The 15,997-nt window shown below is 41.2% G+C and overlaps 1 protein-coding gene across 9 annotated transcripts in view; it reads left to right on the top strand.

Annotated features, from left to right (window-relative positions):
* RERE (arginine-glutamic acid dipeptide repeats) overlaps positions 1-15,997 on the top strand; it is a 449,440-nt gene that overhangs the window by 125,250 nt on the left and 308,193 nt on the right. For all 9 annotated transcript variants that reach the window (XM_044996656.1, XM_044996655.1, XM_044996658.1 and 6 more), the window contains exon 2: positions 549-1,019. In XM_044996656.1, the coding sequence (XP_044852591.1) occupies positions 695-1,019 (325 nt within the window). In that variant the 5' untranslated portion in view covers positions 549-694. The remainder of the gene's footprint in view (positions 1-548; positions 1,020-15,997) is intronic.

Here is a 15,997-nt window from a genome sequence, read left to right as displayed (position 1 = left end):
TGAGTGGATGTGGTATTCTTTATTGTGTCAGCTCTGTTGGATATTGTGCTACTGAAGGTACTGTTACTCGATTGAGATGTAAAATGGAAATCATGACCTTTTGTTAAAAATTCGCTGGTACTTGTGAGAATAGGGGCTGGAAATCTTATATCTTGGTCAGATTCAAATACTGGTAATTACATTTTCCCTTCCTAAATTGTATAGTTCCATTTCTGACCTAAAACTCTGTGTGCTCTCACACCTACCATGTTCTACTCCAAAGGTACTATATTTCAGTGGTGGATTAAATTATCTTTGTGCCTAGTTTGTAAGGAGCTTTGAGGATCTTTTGGGGATGAAAGCTGCTGTGTAAACTATCTGCAAGGTATTTGAAGCTAGCATTTCACTTATCAAACAGCTGCTTTAAAGGGCTTCACGTATTTTACAGTTTTATCTCATGCAAACTGAAATATTTTTGTAGGTTCCTTTTTGATTTTCAGAACTGGAGGGATTGTGAGGGATTTCTGAGTATTAATGTTTCCTCTCTTTTTTTTTCTTTTTCTTTCAAGAGCTTCTTTAAAACGCTGGGGTTGTTGGAGTGGTCGAATTTTTCCTGGAATTGAGTGAGAAATTCAGAAGACTGAAGCCCAGGCTTACTGTCTACCTTTCACGGAGGCCCAGCCGTGAGAGGACAGAAGAAGGCACGTGGCGAATCATGACAGCTGACAAAGAGAAGGACAAAGACAAAGAGAAGGACAGGGACCGGGACCGGGACAGGGAGCGAGACAAGAGAGAGAAAGCGAGAGAGAGCGAAAACTCCCGTCCTCGTCGGAGCTGCACTTTGGAAGGAGGTGCCAAGAATTACGCCGAAAGTGACCACAGTGAAGATGAGGACAATGACAACAACAGTGCAACCACAGAGGAGTCCACCAAGAAAAATAAAAAGAAGCCGCCGAAGAAGAAATCTCGCTATGAGAGAACCGACAATGGTGAAATAACGTCCTTCATCACGGAGGATGATGTTGTCTACCGGCCTGGAGGTAAAGAACCCTTTAAAATGTGCTTACGTGGACTGTAGTTGTGCACTTGCCTTCCCATTTCTTGGCTGTCGTGTACAGCACTGTGTGCATGAATGTGTACCCTGTTGGTTTTAGCTGGGAGGGTATGTGCTCTCCAGAAAGGGGCTAAAACACATGCTAACTCTCTTGGTCTCAAGTCCCCTACATTTCCCCAAATTCTGATTGGGCATGAACTCAAGTCTTTATTTTAAATGAAATACCCGGGGTGACGTGGGGGTGGGTGGCTGGGGGGGTGGGAGAGGTCATCGGGGGCTGGAGCCTGAAGCCCTGCAGCCTGGGGATGGGGCCCAGGAACAGAGCCCAAAGCTCTCTGGCTGGAGCCTGCTGCCCTGCCACCTCAGGGCTGAAACCCGAACCCTGAGCCCCACTGCCCCTAGGAAGGCTGGGAACTCACGGGCTGCCTGCACCTTCAGCGTTGTGCCCCAGATGTCTCCAGAGGGGAGCAGGGCCCAATCCCTGCTCACGGCCCCAACACCAAGGCAGCACATCCAGGAGCAACGGGGAGTCGCCGCTGCTTTGCCCCCTCCCTCCCCAAGCCTCCTCTCCAATCACAGCTCAGAAAGTGGTGGCCACAAGAAAAGCCGCTGGCGCCACATTTGAGAAACGCTGACCTAGAATGTGAGGTGCCTAACCTAAATTCTTAGGCTGGATCTATGTGAGGAAAGTGACTGGCAGAGCTATTGTGAAATAAGTTATTCTGCGATAAGTATTCAGAATAGCTCCGCCTGTGGGTGTTCTATTCTGGAATAAGTGTTTTTTATTTAGGAAAAATTAATCTGGTTTGTGAGCAGAGTGATTATTACTGAATAGCGTGTCCATAGGGGAACTTTTCTGAAATAGCTATTGTAGAATAACTTACTCCACAGTATTCAGAGTTGCAGCTGTGTTAGTCTGTAGTTAGTTTGTCTGTTAATCTGCTCAAATAAATTTGTTAGTCTCTAAGGTGCCACAAGTACTCCTGTTCTTTTTACTCCACAGTAGGCGATGCCAGTCAATTTCCTGCTGCAGACAAGGCTTGATTCTTCCCTGCTACCCCTACCCATAGTCCTCTTTCATGACTCTCTTCACTTTCATCGTCTTCCTAAATGCATCACCTCCCATTGAGGGTAGATTAACGTGTACTAGACCAGTGTTTCTCAGTGCCGGTCCCTGAGATCTCCTGGACACAGTTTAGGAGGGCAGCAGGCTGGTTCATTATATCGAAAACTTGAGACTATCTGCACTGCACTAGACTATGTCAGCTTCCCCCCTCTGCTGACTTGTTAGCTTGCCCATGGGATAAACCTCAAATGCCAGTCTTGGCATGTGTGCCTGAAGTTTGCCACTGGCTAGCAGCATAAATAATTTTCAAGTTAACCTAGCAAAGTCCCTTTTTCTAGGTGTCTGGGCTGCCCCCAAAATGTGTAATGTTCTTTTTTTTGGGGGGGGGGGGGCTTCCCTGTTAATAAGGCCCACTGTTTCAGTGGCCAGTGTAGGCAGCAAAGCTATGCTATGTTGCAGTATTTCTTTTGAGCTTTCTACTTCCAATGAGTCCCAGTTCTATATTCTAGCCTGACTTGTGTGCAGTATTTCGTCACCTTTCCAGTACAGGCGTTCAGTTGCAATGTAAACATGCAATTCTCCTTGCTCATTAGCTGGAATTTAGACATCGTTTTCTGGTTGGTATGGGAAGATGCCTGGTAGCTATTGCAGTTGTTGTTGTTCGATATTGTGGTCAGGGTGCTGTTTCAGTGGGCAGTGTACACAGCTGGTTAAACACAGTCCCTGCCCCAAATAGGCTGCAATTTTGCAAAGTTAACCTCCTCTAGTAGCTTTGAATATAGTTTCGATGCATCTTGAAATGGCATTCCAGCATGGTATTAATGAACCTCAAGAAGCCTGTCCTAGGCTAGTGGCAATGTAGAAAACAAGTTTACAAGTTTGTTCTTTGCGGGGAGTGAAAGAGATGCAAGTGCCCATAGCGGGCCCTGCTTACTCCTCCTTTTGTATAGCTTGTTACTAGAACTCTATTGCCAGCCTTATAACCAGTCTTCAGGGAACCAATATTTATAGCAACTGTGACTATAGCAATGAGTCTGGAGACCAGGAAGCTAGTACCCACTCTGCCATTGTCTTGTTTTTTGATACTAGACAAATCTCTTAATGTGTCTACACTGCAGTTTCCCTGTCAGATTAAAAAAAAAAAACCAAACGAATGCCTACCAGCCTTTATAGAGCTCTTTGAGATCCTTCAATGAAAGGCACTGTACTGACACTTCACATTTACTTATTAGCAGTGAATACTGGTACTGTCAGTTTTTTTTTTCTTTCAGGGCAATAGTAGGAATAACTTAAACTTATGGTGGATTCTTCAGTGTGCCAGCTAATTTAATCACTGCAGGATTTCACTTAAATTTTTCAGTTTAATTTTCCACATTCAGTACTGACATAGGAATTTAACCATGACCATTGTCAGTTAGATTTTTCAGACAATGAAATTCCACGTGGAAGGTTTTTTGTGGAGATATTCTCATTTCTGATTGCAGCCATCATTTTGAATAACAAACTCTGTGTTCAGAGTAAAGAATTTTGGAATGCTCAATACCATGAATAATTGAAGTTTTCTCTTTCACCATAAGTGGAATTTATCCTTGTCTCTCCTATCAAAAGATCTAGCTTAGAGGCTTCACTATTTTTGTCCTGCTTCTCTGTAAAATCATCAATGTGCTATAGTAACACTGCTGGAGCAAAACAGACACACACTACAAAAGAAAACCATGGAAACTAATGATGGGAAGCTTGTCTAATTTTCAAATGACGTGTTGTCTCTGTGGAACATTAAACTTAATTCTTATAGAAGCAGATGAAATTGGTATAAATTGCTTAAGTTGATGATAGTGTGGATATGAGTATGATCAACTCCTGGACCAGTTGGGTGATTTATTCTAAAAAGTACCATATATACTTGTTCATAAGCCGAATATTTCTGGTAAAAAAAGTGACACATCAAAGAGCAGGGGTCGGCTTATAAACAGGTCTACACCAAAATTTGATGATTTTAAACTCCTATGGAATCATTGAATTGAATATCTAATACATTGTCATTTTGTTTACCTGGAACGTTCACAGGCACGGAGCCCCTCAGCTCCCTGTGGCCGTGGTTTGCTGTTCCTAGCCAATGGGAGCTGTGGGAAGTGGCACCACTTCTCGCAGCTCCCATTGGCTAGGAACGGCAAACCGTGGCCACTGGGAGCTGAGGGACTCCGTGCCTGTGAACGCTCCAGGTAAACAAAACGTCCAGGCCCACTAGCAGCTTACCCTAATGGGCCAGGAGCCAAAGTTTGCCAACCCCTGAAATATAGGGTCGGCTTATGAAAGGGTCATACAGTTTTTGCTATTTTTACCTATCCATCTTGGGGGGAGTCGGCTTATAAACGAACGGGCTAATGAACGAGTATATACAGTAATTAATGGTAAATTCTTTGAGGTTTTAAGGTGTTGCTCTTTTAAGTCTTTCTTGCCTATACAAAAGTTGGCACTTGGGAAATAAATTAGTAAACAAAGAGCACATCTCATGCTTGACAAGTTGGAGATATCAATTACCGTAATAGTTTTGCTCTCAACAGGCAGGACTTGGAATTTACTAATATTTGATCACTAGTGCAATAACAGCAGGGAGCCTGCATAAAGATAAACTTTGGGGCAGTCTAACTTTCAGTGTCATAGGATCAAGACCTCATACAGTGTATTAAGAACAGCTGTTGTGTGGGCATGGAGGTGCAGTGGGTTAATGCACTGGCTTTTCATTGCTGAAGGTCCTGGCTTAAAATGTAGATAGAAAATCTTTTTGGTCTCTTGTAGTAGTCCATGTTACAGAACTTGGAATGATTAGTAATCTGCTTACAAGGCTCCCTGTACTGGAATATTAGAACTTAGGCAGAAATGCATTGGCAGAACAGAAGAATTTAAAACAAAGCTTGCCTGTGCTGTGCCTTGGTCAAACCATTGTCAATCTAGTTTTTGATTATTTTACTCACTTCTAGAAAAGAGAGCTTTGGAACCCACATGTCTGGGAGGGGGGTGGGGACTCTGGAAATCAAATCTCCTAGACTGACAATTAAATGTAAAGGTCCATGCCTCTCTCCACACTTATGTATTTGTTTTACATATATGCATGCATACATTCATTATTAACTTATAAATACATTTGTAAATATTTGAATTGCTGTGAAACATTAAACAGCTGCCACTTAGTGCCACCTCTGCAGTGGAAAGTGACAGCTATTGAAAAGGGCACAACAACACTGCATCCCAGTTAGGTGGGTCTCTTCTAGAGCAGGACGACTTTTAGTCCATTTTAGTGTGCCTGGCTTTCAAAAAAAGCTGTCCAGCATTGGAGGATCTAGATGGCTGAAAAGCCCTAGGACTGTAATGAGTATGGGGAAAGTTTCATTCTGAGCTCATACCTCAGTATCCACCAGAGAATAAACGTAGGCCAGAGACCTTATAAATGCTGTGGAAGTGGGGAAAGCTTCAGTGATTGCTTCAGGGAAAGCTTCAGTGATTGTTTTTTTCACCACAAGAGAATCCCCTTGGAAGAGAAACCTTATTTATGTACTAGATGTGGCAAAAACTGCAGTTAGGGCTTGTGCCTTATCGGCCAGAGATCGCTCAGTGGGGAGAAATGCTATTTATGTACTGAATGTGGGAGAAGCTTCAATCATGGCACAGACGTTTAGAAACATCAGGGAATCCATACCTGGTAAGAATTCTGTAAATGCTGGCCGAGCATCAGTCGGACCTTATTAGGCACCTGAGAGCACACACGGTTGACAACATGGGAGAATGATCTGCTTCTACAAATAGAAGATACTTAATTGAACATTATTATTATTTTTGTGGGGGGGGGGATGTAGCAAACAAATTATAAGGGAGTAGGTGCCCAACTTCTGTTCCCAGCTGAGACACTAACTCCAGCCAGTGACTATGGGCAAATCACTAAGCTCTCTGTCCCAATCCATAAAATGGGTATTCTACCTCCCTCTCCAGGAGGTTGTCAGGCTTTTCAAATCACTCAAAGAAGGGGAAAATAGTAGTATTAGGTAAGAAGATTTTAGCTTAACTCAATAACATAGTTTGAACTAAAATAACTTTAATAACTTAATCTGAACTAAACTTTCTATTCAGTAACTAACACAATTGAAGATTCCTGGTATGAAACGTGGTTATTCATTTTCCTTTTTTGCCCTCTGGCTTGCCTCTCTCTCTCTCTCGGCTGCATTAACATTCATGGTTAGTGGTGAAAAATTACACCACTACAAGGTTCCTTGTAGGAGAGGCATGAGCTTAGCAACCATCTTAAAAGGTGATTAGCTGTCTGCAGGATATTATAAATAACGTCTTAACTGGATTGCTGTCTTAAATGGTATAGTGATTACTGTATGGTTTTAAAGAAGGCTAAATGCAAATTAAGATTTCATTCTCTCGCTTCTGATTTGCTTCAGTTACATGTGGTAGGAAAAATTCTGAGGCAAACGGGTTGGTGGTGCAAATTACACAATTGTAAATGGGTGCAAGGGAGTCTAAACTGGTGAAATTTACACAGCAAAGTCCAGGAAGCTGTAAATTAAAGGTGTGTGCACTTTGGGTAGCCTAATTAACTCCAACCCTCCTGTTGGTTGCTTATAAGAAAAACAATGCATTTGATTTGATTTTATCTGATGTCTTAAACTGAGGACTTTTCTGATCTGTATAAATGTTAAAGTTCCATCACTCTTCATACGAACAGAAGTTTATCTCTGTCTGTGGCCGAAGTTCCCTTCCAAATTAAACTCTCTGCTGTGCAGCACCTCTGTCTACCAGTTGGTTTTCTTTCTTATGGAAGAGAGGTAAATAGTGGGGTCCCCCGAGGATTTCTCCTGGGACAAGTGCCGTTCAACATATTCATGAATGATCTGGAAAAGGGGATACAGTGAGGTGTCAAAATTTGCAGACGATACTAAATTACTCAATATAGTTGGGTTCAAAGCAGATGGCGAAGAGTTACAGAGGATCTCACAAAACTGGGTGACGTAGCAACAAAATGCCAGATAGATTCAATGTTGATAAATGCTAAGTAATGCACATTGGAAAACATAATTCCAGCTATACATACTAAATGATGAGGTCTAAATTAGCTATTACCACTCCAGAAAGAGATCTTGAAATTACTGTGGATAGTTTTCTGCAGTGACAGTCAAAAAAAGCTAACAGTGTTAGGAACCATTTGGAAAGGGATAGATGATAATGTATGTATTGTAATGCCACCATATAAATCCATTGTACGCCAACATTTTGAATACTGCATGCAGTTCTGGTTGCCCAATCTCAAAAAAGATAGAATGGGAAAAAGTACAGAGAGAGGCAACAAAAATGATTGGGGTATGGAACAGCTTCCCTATGAGGAGAGATTAAAAAGGCTGGGACTATTCAGCTTGGAAAAGAGATGACTGAATGGTAGATCTATAAAATCATGAATGGTGTGAAGAAAGTGAATAGGGAAGTGTTATTCGCCTCTTCACATAACATATGAACCGGGATCACCCAACGAAATTTAATAGGGAGCAGGTTTAAAACAAACATAAGGAAGTACTATTTCACACAACACACAGTCAGCTTGTGGAACTTGTTGCCAGGGGATGTTGTGAAGGACAAAAGTAGAACTGGGTTAAAAAAAAAAATTAGACCTATTCTCCAGGAGTTTATCTATCAGTGGCTATTAGCCAAGATAGTCAGGGACGCAACCCCATTCTCTGTGTCCCTAATCATCCGATTACTAGAAGTTGGGACTGGATGACATAGTGTGGATCACTCAATACAGTGCCCTGTTCTGTTCATTCCCTTTGAACCATCTGGCACTGGCCACTGTCGGAAGACAGTATACTGGGCTAGAGGGACCATTAGTTCTTATCTTATGTTCTTCTCAGCCCAGAAGTGGCTGCATTTCACTGGTGTTGGACGTAGATAGTTGTTAATAAAATTGCTTGGAATCCTTTTGGAAGAAAGATTAGATAAATATAAGATGCAGTATTTTATTGTTGAGAATATGAATGTGTCCCCCTAGTTAATGTTGCATACAGTGTTGCTACGTGCACATCTACGCCATGAGTCTGCATATGTGGCTTAGCCCTTATATTTTTATTTGAAGTTACACAAGCCCATATTGCGTAAACTTGGTTAGCCCTGTAGTATTTTCCCACATGTCTAATCTAGTTTCTTTTTTGTCTGGCAGTTTTTGTCCAAATGAATTTGTCATGGTAACAAATGGATTTATTACACAGGGTGTATCCAGATTTGCTTACAGGCTTCTTCAGCATGGGCTGTAGTGATGGTATGAGTTAGCTTGATCAAGAAAATAAATTAATTTCTCTTTCACCCTCTGTACCCAGTCAGATGATTTGGCTTATGTTTCCTTTCATTTACAGTGACAACTGAGTCCATCTATAATACAGCCTTCTACTGTCAGCAGATTCTAACAGTAATCTGCTGTGCAGGCCACCTCTCCAAACCATGTCTGCTATTGGAGTAGTCAGTCCTCTTACTGCCTGGCTCTCTGTGAAGGAGGACATCCCTATGTGGGAAAACACTCAAAGTCCTCTGTGTTTGGTATCAGCAGCTGAGACACAATAGGACACTTCTCCAGATTTTTTCAGGGCACACTGTCAAGTACCCCTTGTTGATACATGGTTGTGAGCATGCTGTAGTATGGATTTGCTGACCTATATTTAGCAGTTAACCTAGCTATATTTAACAAGTTTCTATCAGTGGTGTGAATAAGGCCTAGCTGCTACTTTGTGATGTCAGTCCTTTATCTTGAAAGGAACTATGTGCCATCCTATCTAGTCTGTTGCAATGTAAGTGTTGCTTCCATGAGTTCATACTCAATGAATGCCATATGGTTTGAATGTGAGGGTTTGCTAGCTTTTCTCTGAACTTTTTTTTTTTGAGTTAAAATTAACTATAGCACTCTACTTCTGACCTTGCTAGGGACTATCTGTGTAATGCAAGGTGCTTTTACCTCAAGTCTGTCAACACTACTCCAATTCACCATGGAGAAATTGCTCTGAGATTAGAGAGCTGAAAAAGTGGGTCGCTGAAGTTATGCATTGGCCTTTAAGGCATGATGGTCTTTTTTTTAATGAGAAAACATCTTCATCTTATTCAAATCTCTACGCCACTTCTCTTCAGTGATGGTCTTAGACAGAGGAGGGAAGCACCTTTCAAGTTCAAGCTTCAGCAGGAATAGTTGGAAGAAGAAAATGAAGGCTGTTCTTTGTATGTTAAACTAGACCTGAAGTTCTCCTAAATATGTCTTCATGCACAGTCTGTAACACTCCTTTGGAGTGTAAGGCCATGTCTACTCTTACTGGGGGTTGACGCTGCTGCAATTGATGTAGCGGGGGTCGATTTAGCGGGTCTAGTGAAGACCCACTAAATTGACCACAGAGCGCTCCCAGGTTGACTTCAGTACTCCACCAGAACGAGAAGGTTAAGGTAAGTCAATGGGACACCACAGTAAGTTGATGTAAGCTACCTCGACTCAGCTATGTAGCTGGAGTAGCTACGTGGTGTAGACAAGGCTAAGATTTTCAACTCTAGTTTAGCATCACCACATTGACTCTGGCTGCGCTCCTGCTGATCTCCTTAGTGAATCCTGTGAAAGGATTGCTTATATTTCCACCTTTATTTTCAGTGTATCTCAATCTGCGGTCAGCAGAGAAGTGCCTAGTCACATGGTGTTGGCGCTCCTCTTTTTGCTTTCAGCTTTAGCATTAGGCTAGTGATGTATTTTTACTTTTTTGTGTAAGTAATTGATATAGTTGCTGAATGGATGGAAATGCATGATCACAAATAGACGGAGTTGTGGGAATTTGTGATTATAAATGAGTGGAAGATGGGGCCATGCGATTGAAAATGAGTTGAATGGAATACCCTTCACCCTCTTGGTCAGAGGTCCCCAAAGTGTGGGGTGCACCCCTCTCGGGGGGTGTGGAGGAATGTTTAGAGAGGTGCAGAGGGGCCCAGGCCAGCCCCCACTGGGATGGGGAGAAAGCCCCTTCCTGCCCCCAGCTCTGCTCCAGTCCTGCCCCCAGCCATGTCCCCAGCTCCCTGCACCACAACTGGCTCGGTGGGGCCCCGCACCAGCCCCTGGCCTCGGCTGCTGGGTGCGGCTCCATTCCTGGCCTCAGACCTGGCCCCCAGCTTTTGCCCTCTTACCCCTGTCCACATTCCCCCCTGCGCCATAGCTCCATTCCTGGCTCGGGGTGTGTGTGTGGGCGTGACCCTCAAAAGTTTGGGGACCGCTGCTCTAGGTTATGGTTGTCATGAAAAAGTTTGAAGACCTCTGGTTTATCAGCTTCATTCCATAGGGCAGAGACATGAAAGAAAACTTAAAGGACATTAAGAATAGTGAGATCATTCTTGTGGATTTGCAGCTGATTCATTAACTTGAAAATTAGCTTTCTTTGGGTATCCCGGCAGATTACCTTTGAGTGTACTATTTGGCACTGGGTAGGGAAGGATCAGAATTCCTGATAAATCAGATTGTAGCAATTTCTTTGTCAAATTTACTGCTCCAGTTGGAACAGGAAGGCTTTGTCTGTCTCCCTGGATCCATGGGTGGTTTTTGGACTTTGTTGAGGGGGCCTGTCAATTTCCATGAACTTTTTCTTGATGAATGGAATAAAACAGAACCAAAATACAAGTATTCTAGATTCTCCCTCTTTCCCCCCCCCCCCCCCCAGCAGCTGATGGTCAAGGGGGCATTGCTCTTCATAAAGATTAGAATCTGACACACAAGGGTTTTTAGAGGGGTAGCCGTGTTAGTCTGTATCCACAAAAATAACGAGGAGTCTGGTGGCACCTTAAAGATTAACAGATTTATTTGGGCATAAGCTTTCGTGGGTAAAAAAACCCTCACTTTTACCCACAAAAGCTTATGCCCAAATAAATCTGTTAGTCTTTAAGGTGCCACTGAATTCCTCATCTTTACAAGGGTTTTTATTACCACCAAGTGGACTGTAGTCACGCCACCAATGATAGGGTGCAGGAATGTTGTTTTGACACGCCCCTCCCCCCCAAATCGAGGTGGATCCACAGAGAAACACTTTGCTGTAATCATTTGGAAATGAGAGCAGTGTTGTTTGCACTCGCTATGCAGAAGCATTTAAAAGGATCTACAAGGATTAAAAGGATTTGTAAGGATCCATTCCAGCAATGATGTCAGTAGTTATATGCAACAGATGCAGTGGAGTAGCAGGAACAAAGGCCTGGTAGCAGAGGCTAAATGTGCTTCTGTGGGATGAATAGTACCTTTCAGCACTGTCTTTATCCTCCAGGATCCCAAGTAGTGTTGGGCATTCCCCTCAGGGAGAATGTTTTATTAGTAGATGTTCCTTGAATGAACTGTGTAAGGTCTGAACTCCAGAGTTGTAAACCACTGGAGGCATGGATAATGGAGAGATACCAGTCTTCCTTAGCAGAAGCACAAATGCATAAAGAAACACATGGCATAAGTTCACTGATTTACAGGTAAAACTGCAAACTGGTGTCTCTTTGTGGCTGTTGATCACAAGAATTGCACTGAAGTATTACCCAGCCAGAGCTATCTCTTTGGTATGTGGAAGATCATGGTTTAAACGAGGCAGCTCTCTACCATTCAGTTGGTTAAAATATCTGAAAGGAAAGATATTCTCAGCTCAACATCATAGTTCTAATGCCCTAATATAGGTCCAGGCTTCAGAAATGTTATAACATCTCTAATGGCCAGAGTGATTTGGAGACTTTTTCGGTGTCTGAGGGCCAGCCCCCTCGTGTTGGCTTGCAGGAAATAATGACACTTACTGAAATGCCAAACAGCACTTCTTATAGTATAAATAATAAAATAAAAATAATTTTATTATTTATACTTACACTATATTTTATATTATTTATTATTTATACTTACACTATATTTATATTTACACTTACTGAAATGCCAAACACCACTTCTTATAGTATCTGTGTTCTTTTTTTAAAATCTTTTTTTTCCAAATTCTGATCTGCCCCTTTCCTTGTTAACCTTTAAGAACGGATGTGATTGCAACTCCAGGTGGTAACAAGCCGCCTTTGAAACACTTTGAATGGTACTTGTTTGTTTTTAAGTATCTTCCCCTTGCTTAGGTGATGGAAACACAGAGTAAGGATAATACCAGTCTATATCCTGGAAGGTGTCGTATCATATTTTTCTGCCAGACTGCACCGTATGTTGCTTAAGACCCGCTGTGAGATATCTGGACAGAAGAACATTTATGGCTTCCCTCAGAAGATCCAAAATGTTAGATTATCAGAAGTTTTTACTCTGAGCATTGGTAGTAACACTTGCCTGCTTTTTAAGTGCTTCATAGCTAGCTGGACGAAATGCTTATTTTAGTGTAGCTGAAGTTGCCAAAGAAAAGAGAGAGCTCAGCAGATAAGGCACACTCCTGTCAAACACTGCACCTGTACATCCCAGAAAGAGTTTTGGGTAATAAAATATGCGGTGACCTGCTAAAAAAAAACAAAAAACAAAACAAAACAAAAACACTGCTTAGGGGGAGAGGGTGGAGCCCTCCTTGCTAGAGAGTAGGGATGTTGTAATTTGGATCTCTGTTCTTTCTTTTGATAGACATTACTGCCTGAGACAGATTCATGTTACTCAACAGATTGTGAGCTTTCTTTATTACAAGTTAGGAAAGACATGATTTTTGAATGCTGCTGCTTCTGATAAGCATGTAGTAATAGAATATTCTGTCCCAACTTTAGTAGTAGTTGTGGAGTATCTGGGCAAGTTTTGGAGAACAAGACAGGACCTTAAACTGTATTTCTGCCATTCAGGATGTTTCAGACCTTCATCTTCTGGGAAATCTCCTATTGGTCTTATGAACTCTGGGAAATTACTGTCAACTTATTGCAGTTAAATTCAAGTTTTCCCAGATCTTGCTACCGGAGAAGATACCTTGAGTGAAACAGTTTGAGCACTGACTCCTTTGAGGACATAGGTGATATGAGTTGAAAGCTTTGGTAAGAGTTCTGTCCCTAGGTGCTGTTTAGGAGCAAGCATAACCCCTTAAGCTATCCTATGGATAGGCACCAGAGAACGAAAGAGACACTGAATTAGCAGGTCAGAAATGTACCCTTGTGAAATGCTGCTGCACAGTTGTCACTAGATGTCTCAAAGTGAGATCTTGCATACTTTTCACGTTGTGGTACATTCTCTGATTATATTTTAAGCAGTCATTTTTCAAAGCCAGTCCTTTGCAGGCTGTGAAATAGTCTGCAGTCCACTGTCGCTCAGACTTGGAGCCTGGAGGTGGTGTTGTATTGCACTAGCACAGTGAGGAAAACAGTAGAAGATGCCTGGTCATCTTTTGTTTGAATTTCTAGGCTTGATACTAATGTCTGTCCAATGGACTGCATCAAATAGAATTCCAAACACAGTGGAACCAGACTTATATTTACCTAGAATCTAATTGGACTGAGAATTCCTGCAGTTATGTTAAAATCCACTGCCCTTTTGCTTAGTGAGCGAGCATTTGAACTCCTACTCCTGAGGTTTAGCTTTTGCAGGCTCAATTAATTGTTAAATGTTCCCTTTATTATAATTATATATTGTAGTAACTGAGGAAATTGCTGAAACAGTTATTTAATCTGAAATCCTCTACGAGTTTTATAAAAACTCCTATTTAAAAAAAAAACAGGAAGAGGAAACAGTTTTGTTTTTAAGTGGTATGGTGGTATTTGAGTTGGAAAACATTAGTTAAATTGAAAGCAGGAATTTGGCTTCTGCCTTGACAGCGATTGGCTTGTATTTGACATTGACCCATGTGTTGTCATTCTTCCAGATATTGCCTTCTATTTATTCTGACAGCTTCACCAGCTGAGAGGCAGATGTGCCAGAATTTATATTTATTTATATATATATATATATATATATATATATATATATATATATATATATATATATTCTAAGGCACTTTAAATATAGACAAGTGTTTTTAGGTTGGTGAAATTACTTAAAGGCATGTGTTATGGGGAAAAATACTCGACTGGGAATTTCAATTTGAATCCTGTAGTTGAGCTGTTAGATAAAATGTTACGGGATTATTTACTGTGTATCCCATAGGAAATAGTATGTATGTTTTCAGATGCGATTATTAGAGACTGATAGCCTTCCTCCTCTCAAATTTATGCACCATGGGTCTGATTTTGTGTAGGGATATGCATGGGTGGACCCTTATGCCTGCCCAGGTCTCTGCAAGTTTTGAGCTTAAATTTGCCTGTATTCTAACCTGATCTGGTCTCCCTTTCCCTCTTCATTTTGAACCTTGTATCACTATAAATACTGAAATAGTAGGAATATATCATCTTAATAGCGAAGTAGTTAGGGTCAGACTTGCAGCTGCTATGAATCTGCATAACTTCAGGAGCAATGCTTATTTATGCAAGTCGATGAGCTGACTCTTATTTTTTACATTTATACAGTGCATGTCTAACCAGCTCTAAATATGTGAACAATCAAATTAAAAGTAAAAACAAAAAATCAGATCCCCTCATGATTATCATCTGAGTTAGTGGGTTTTTTTTTTTTTAAAAACACTAAGGACCACCCTGCCTCTGTTAAAACCAGCTGCTCTTAATCCACCTCTTCTTTGAATAAAAAAGAGTAAGATAGGTCTGGGTGAATAGCATGCCAGGAAGGTCAACAAAGCATGTGGACAGAACAGAAAGTTTCCCTTTGAACTTAGTTGAAGCATGTTGAACTTTGTGACATTTCCAAATGCAGTTAAGTTTGTGTTGCTGGAACTATTTACCTTTGTTCTTTTTAATATCTAGTGGTTGTAGTTTGCTTTTATTCTCAGCATTTGAAATATTATGGAAAATATGTTAATATAATAGAGCAGATAAGTAATTCTGTGGTGCAAAAATAATCCCACTGTAGATCAAGTGACTAATATTGGCTGCTTACCTGTACGTATAATATAGGCTCTCTGGTTCCTTTTACAGAGCACATCATTATACTCTAACTTGATGTTTAAATTGAAGACAGAATACAACAAACAGCTGGTTGGAGTTCTCTAATTATATTTCTGTAGTCCTTTTGCAAGGAAGAGCATTGAAGTAATGTTTTTGTATGGCCTATTTGCAGAAATAAAATACATAAACTGAACCTGAAAAGGTAAAGAGAGTTATTTCATGTCCTCTCTAAATGTGGCAGGCATTGTTCTGTCTTGTTTTTTCGTAGGGGCCAGCTGTTAATACTTGACAGATGGAGTCCCACTTAAGGCTGATCAATAGAGGTTGATGCTGCAAATGGTTTCTTCTTGCTTTTGTTTGGTTATCTGCACAAATCCTGAAAAATGATAACATGGGGGTGGGGGAAGGGAAAGCAGAGAGGTTGGGAGTTTGTAGGAAGGGCTTTAATGTTAATCCAATATGTCATTTTTCACATTGTCCATTTATGTTAATATGTAAAATGAAGATAGCGCTTAATGGATTCTCATAGCAAATGAGTCATGTGCAAGTGCAGAATTGTAGACAAGGTGATCATTCTCTGTGGGCATTAGTCCCCTTCGGTATCTTCAGCCCTGCATGTCCTATCACAGCAAATCAAAAAGATGCGCTGTCATTGACTGTTAGAGTGAAATCGGATTAAAAATCATCAGTACGCTGGAAGCTTTGTAAATTTGCATGACATTATACAACGACCGAGTAACACATGCTCCCTACACCAAATAGCTTGCACTCTAAAAATAATATAAGATACCTTGTAAAACGAAAGTATTTTGAGCTTTTGCAGGGTCTAGAGTGAAATTTCACACAAAGACCTTATTGTTAGGTTTTTGGTACATGGCAGCAGCAGCTATAATTGAAAAGCGGTGGTTTAATTACCATAGGTACTCACG

Source organism: Mauremys mutica, chromosome 21 (assembly GCF_020497125.1).
Source record: "Mauremys mutica isolate MM-2020 ecotype Southern chromosome 21, ASM2049712v1, whole genome shotgun sequence".
Classification (NCBI taxonomy): domain Eukaryota; kingdom Metazoa; phylum Chordata; order Testudines; family Geoemydidae; genus Mauremys; species Mauremys mutica.
Note: the sequence above shows the minus strand (reverse complement) of the source record. Positions and strands in the feature narration are given on the sequence as shown.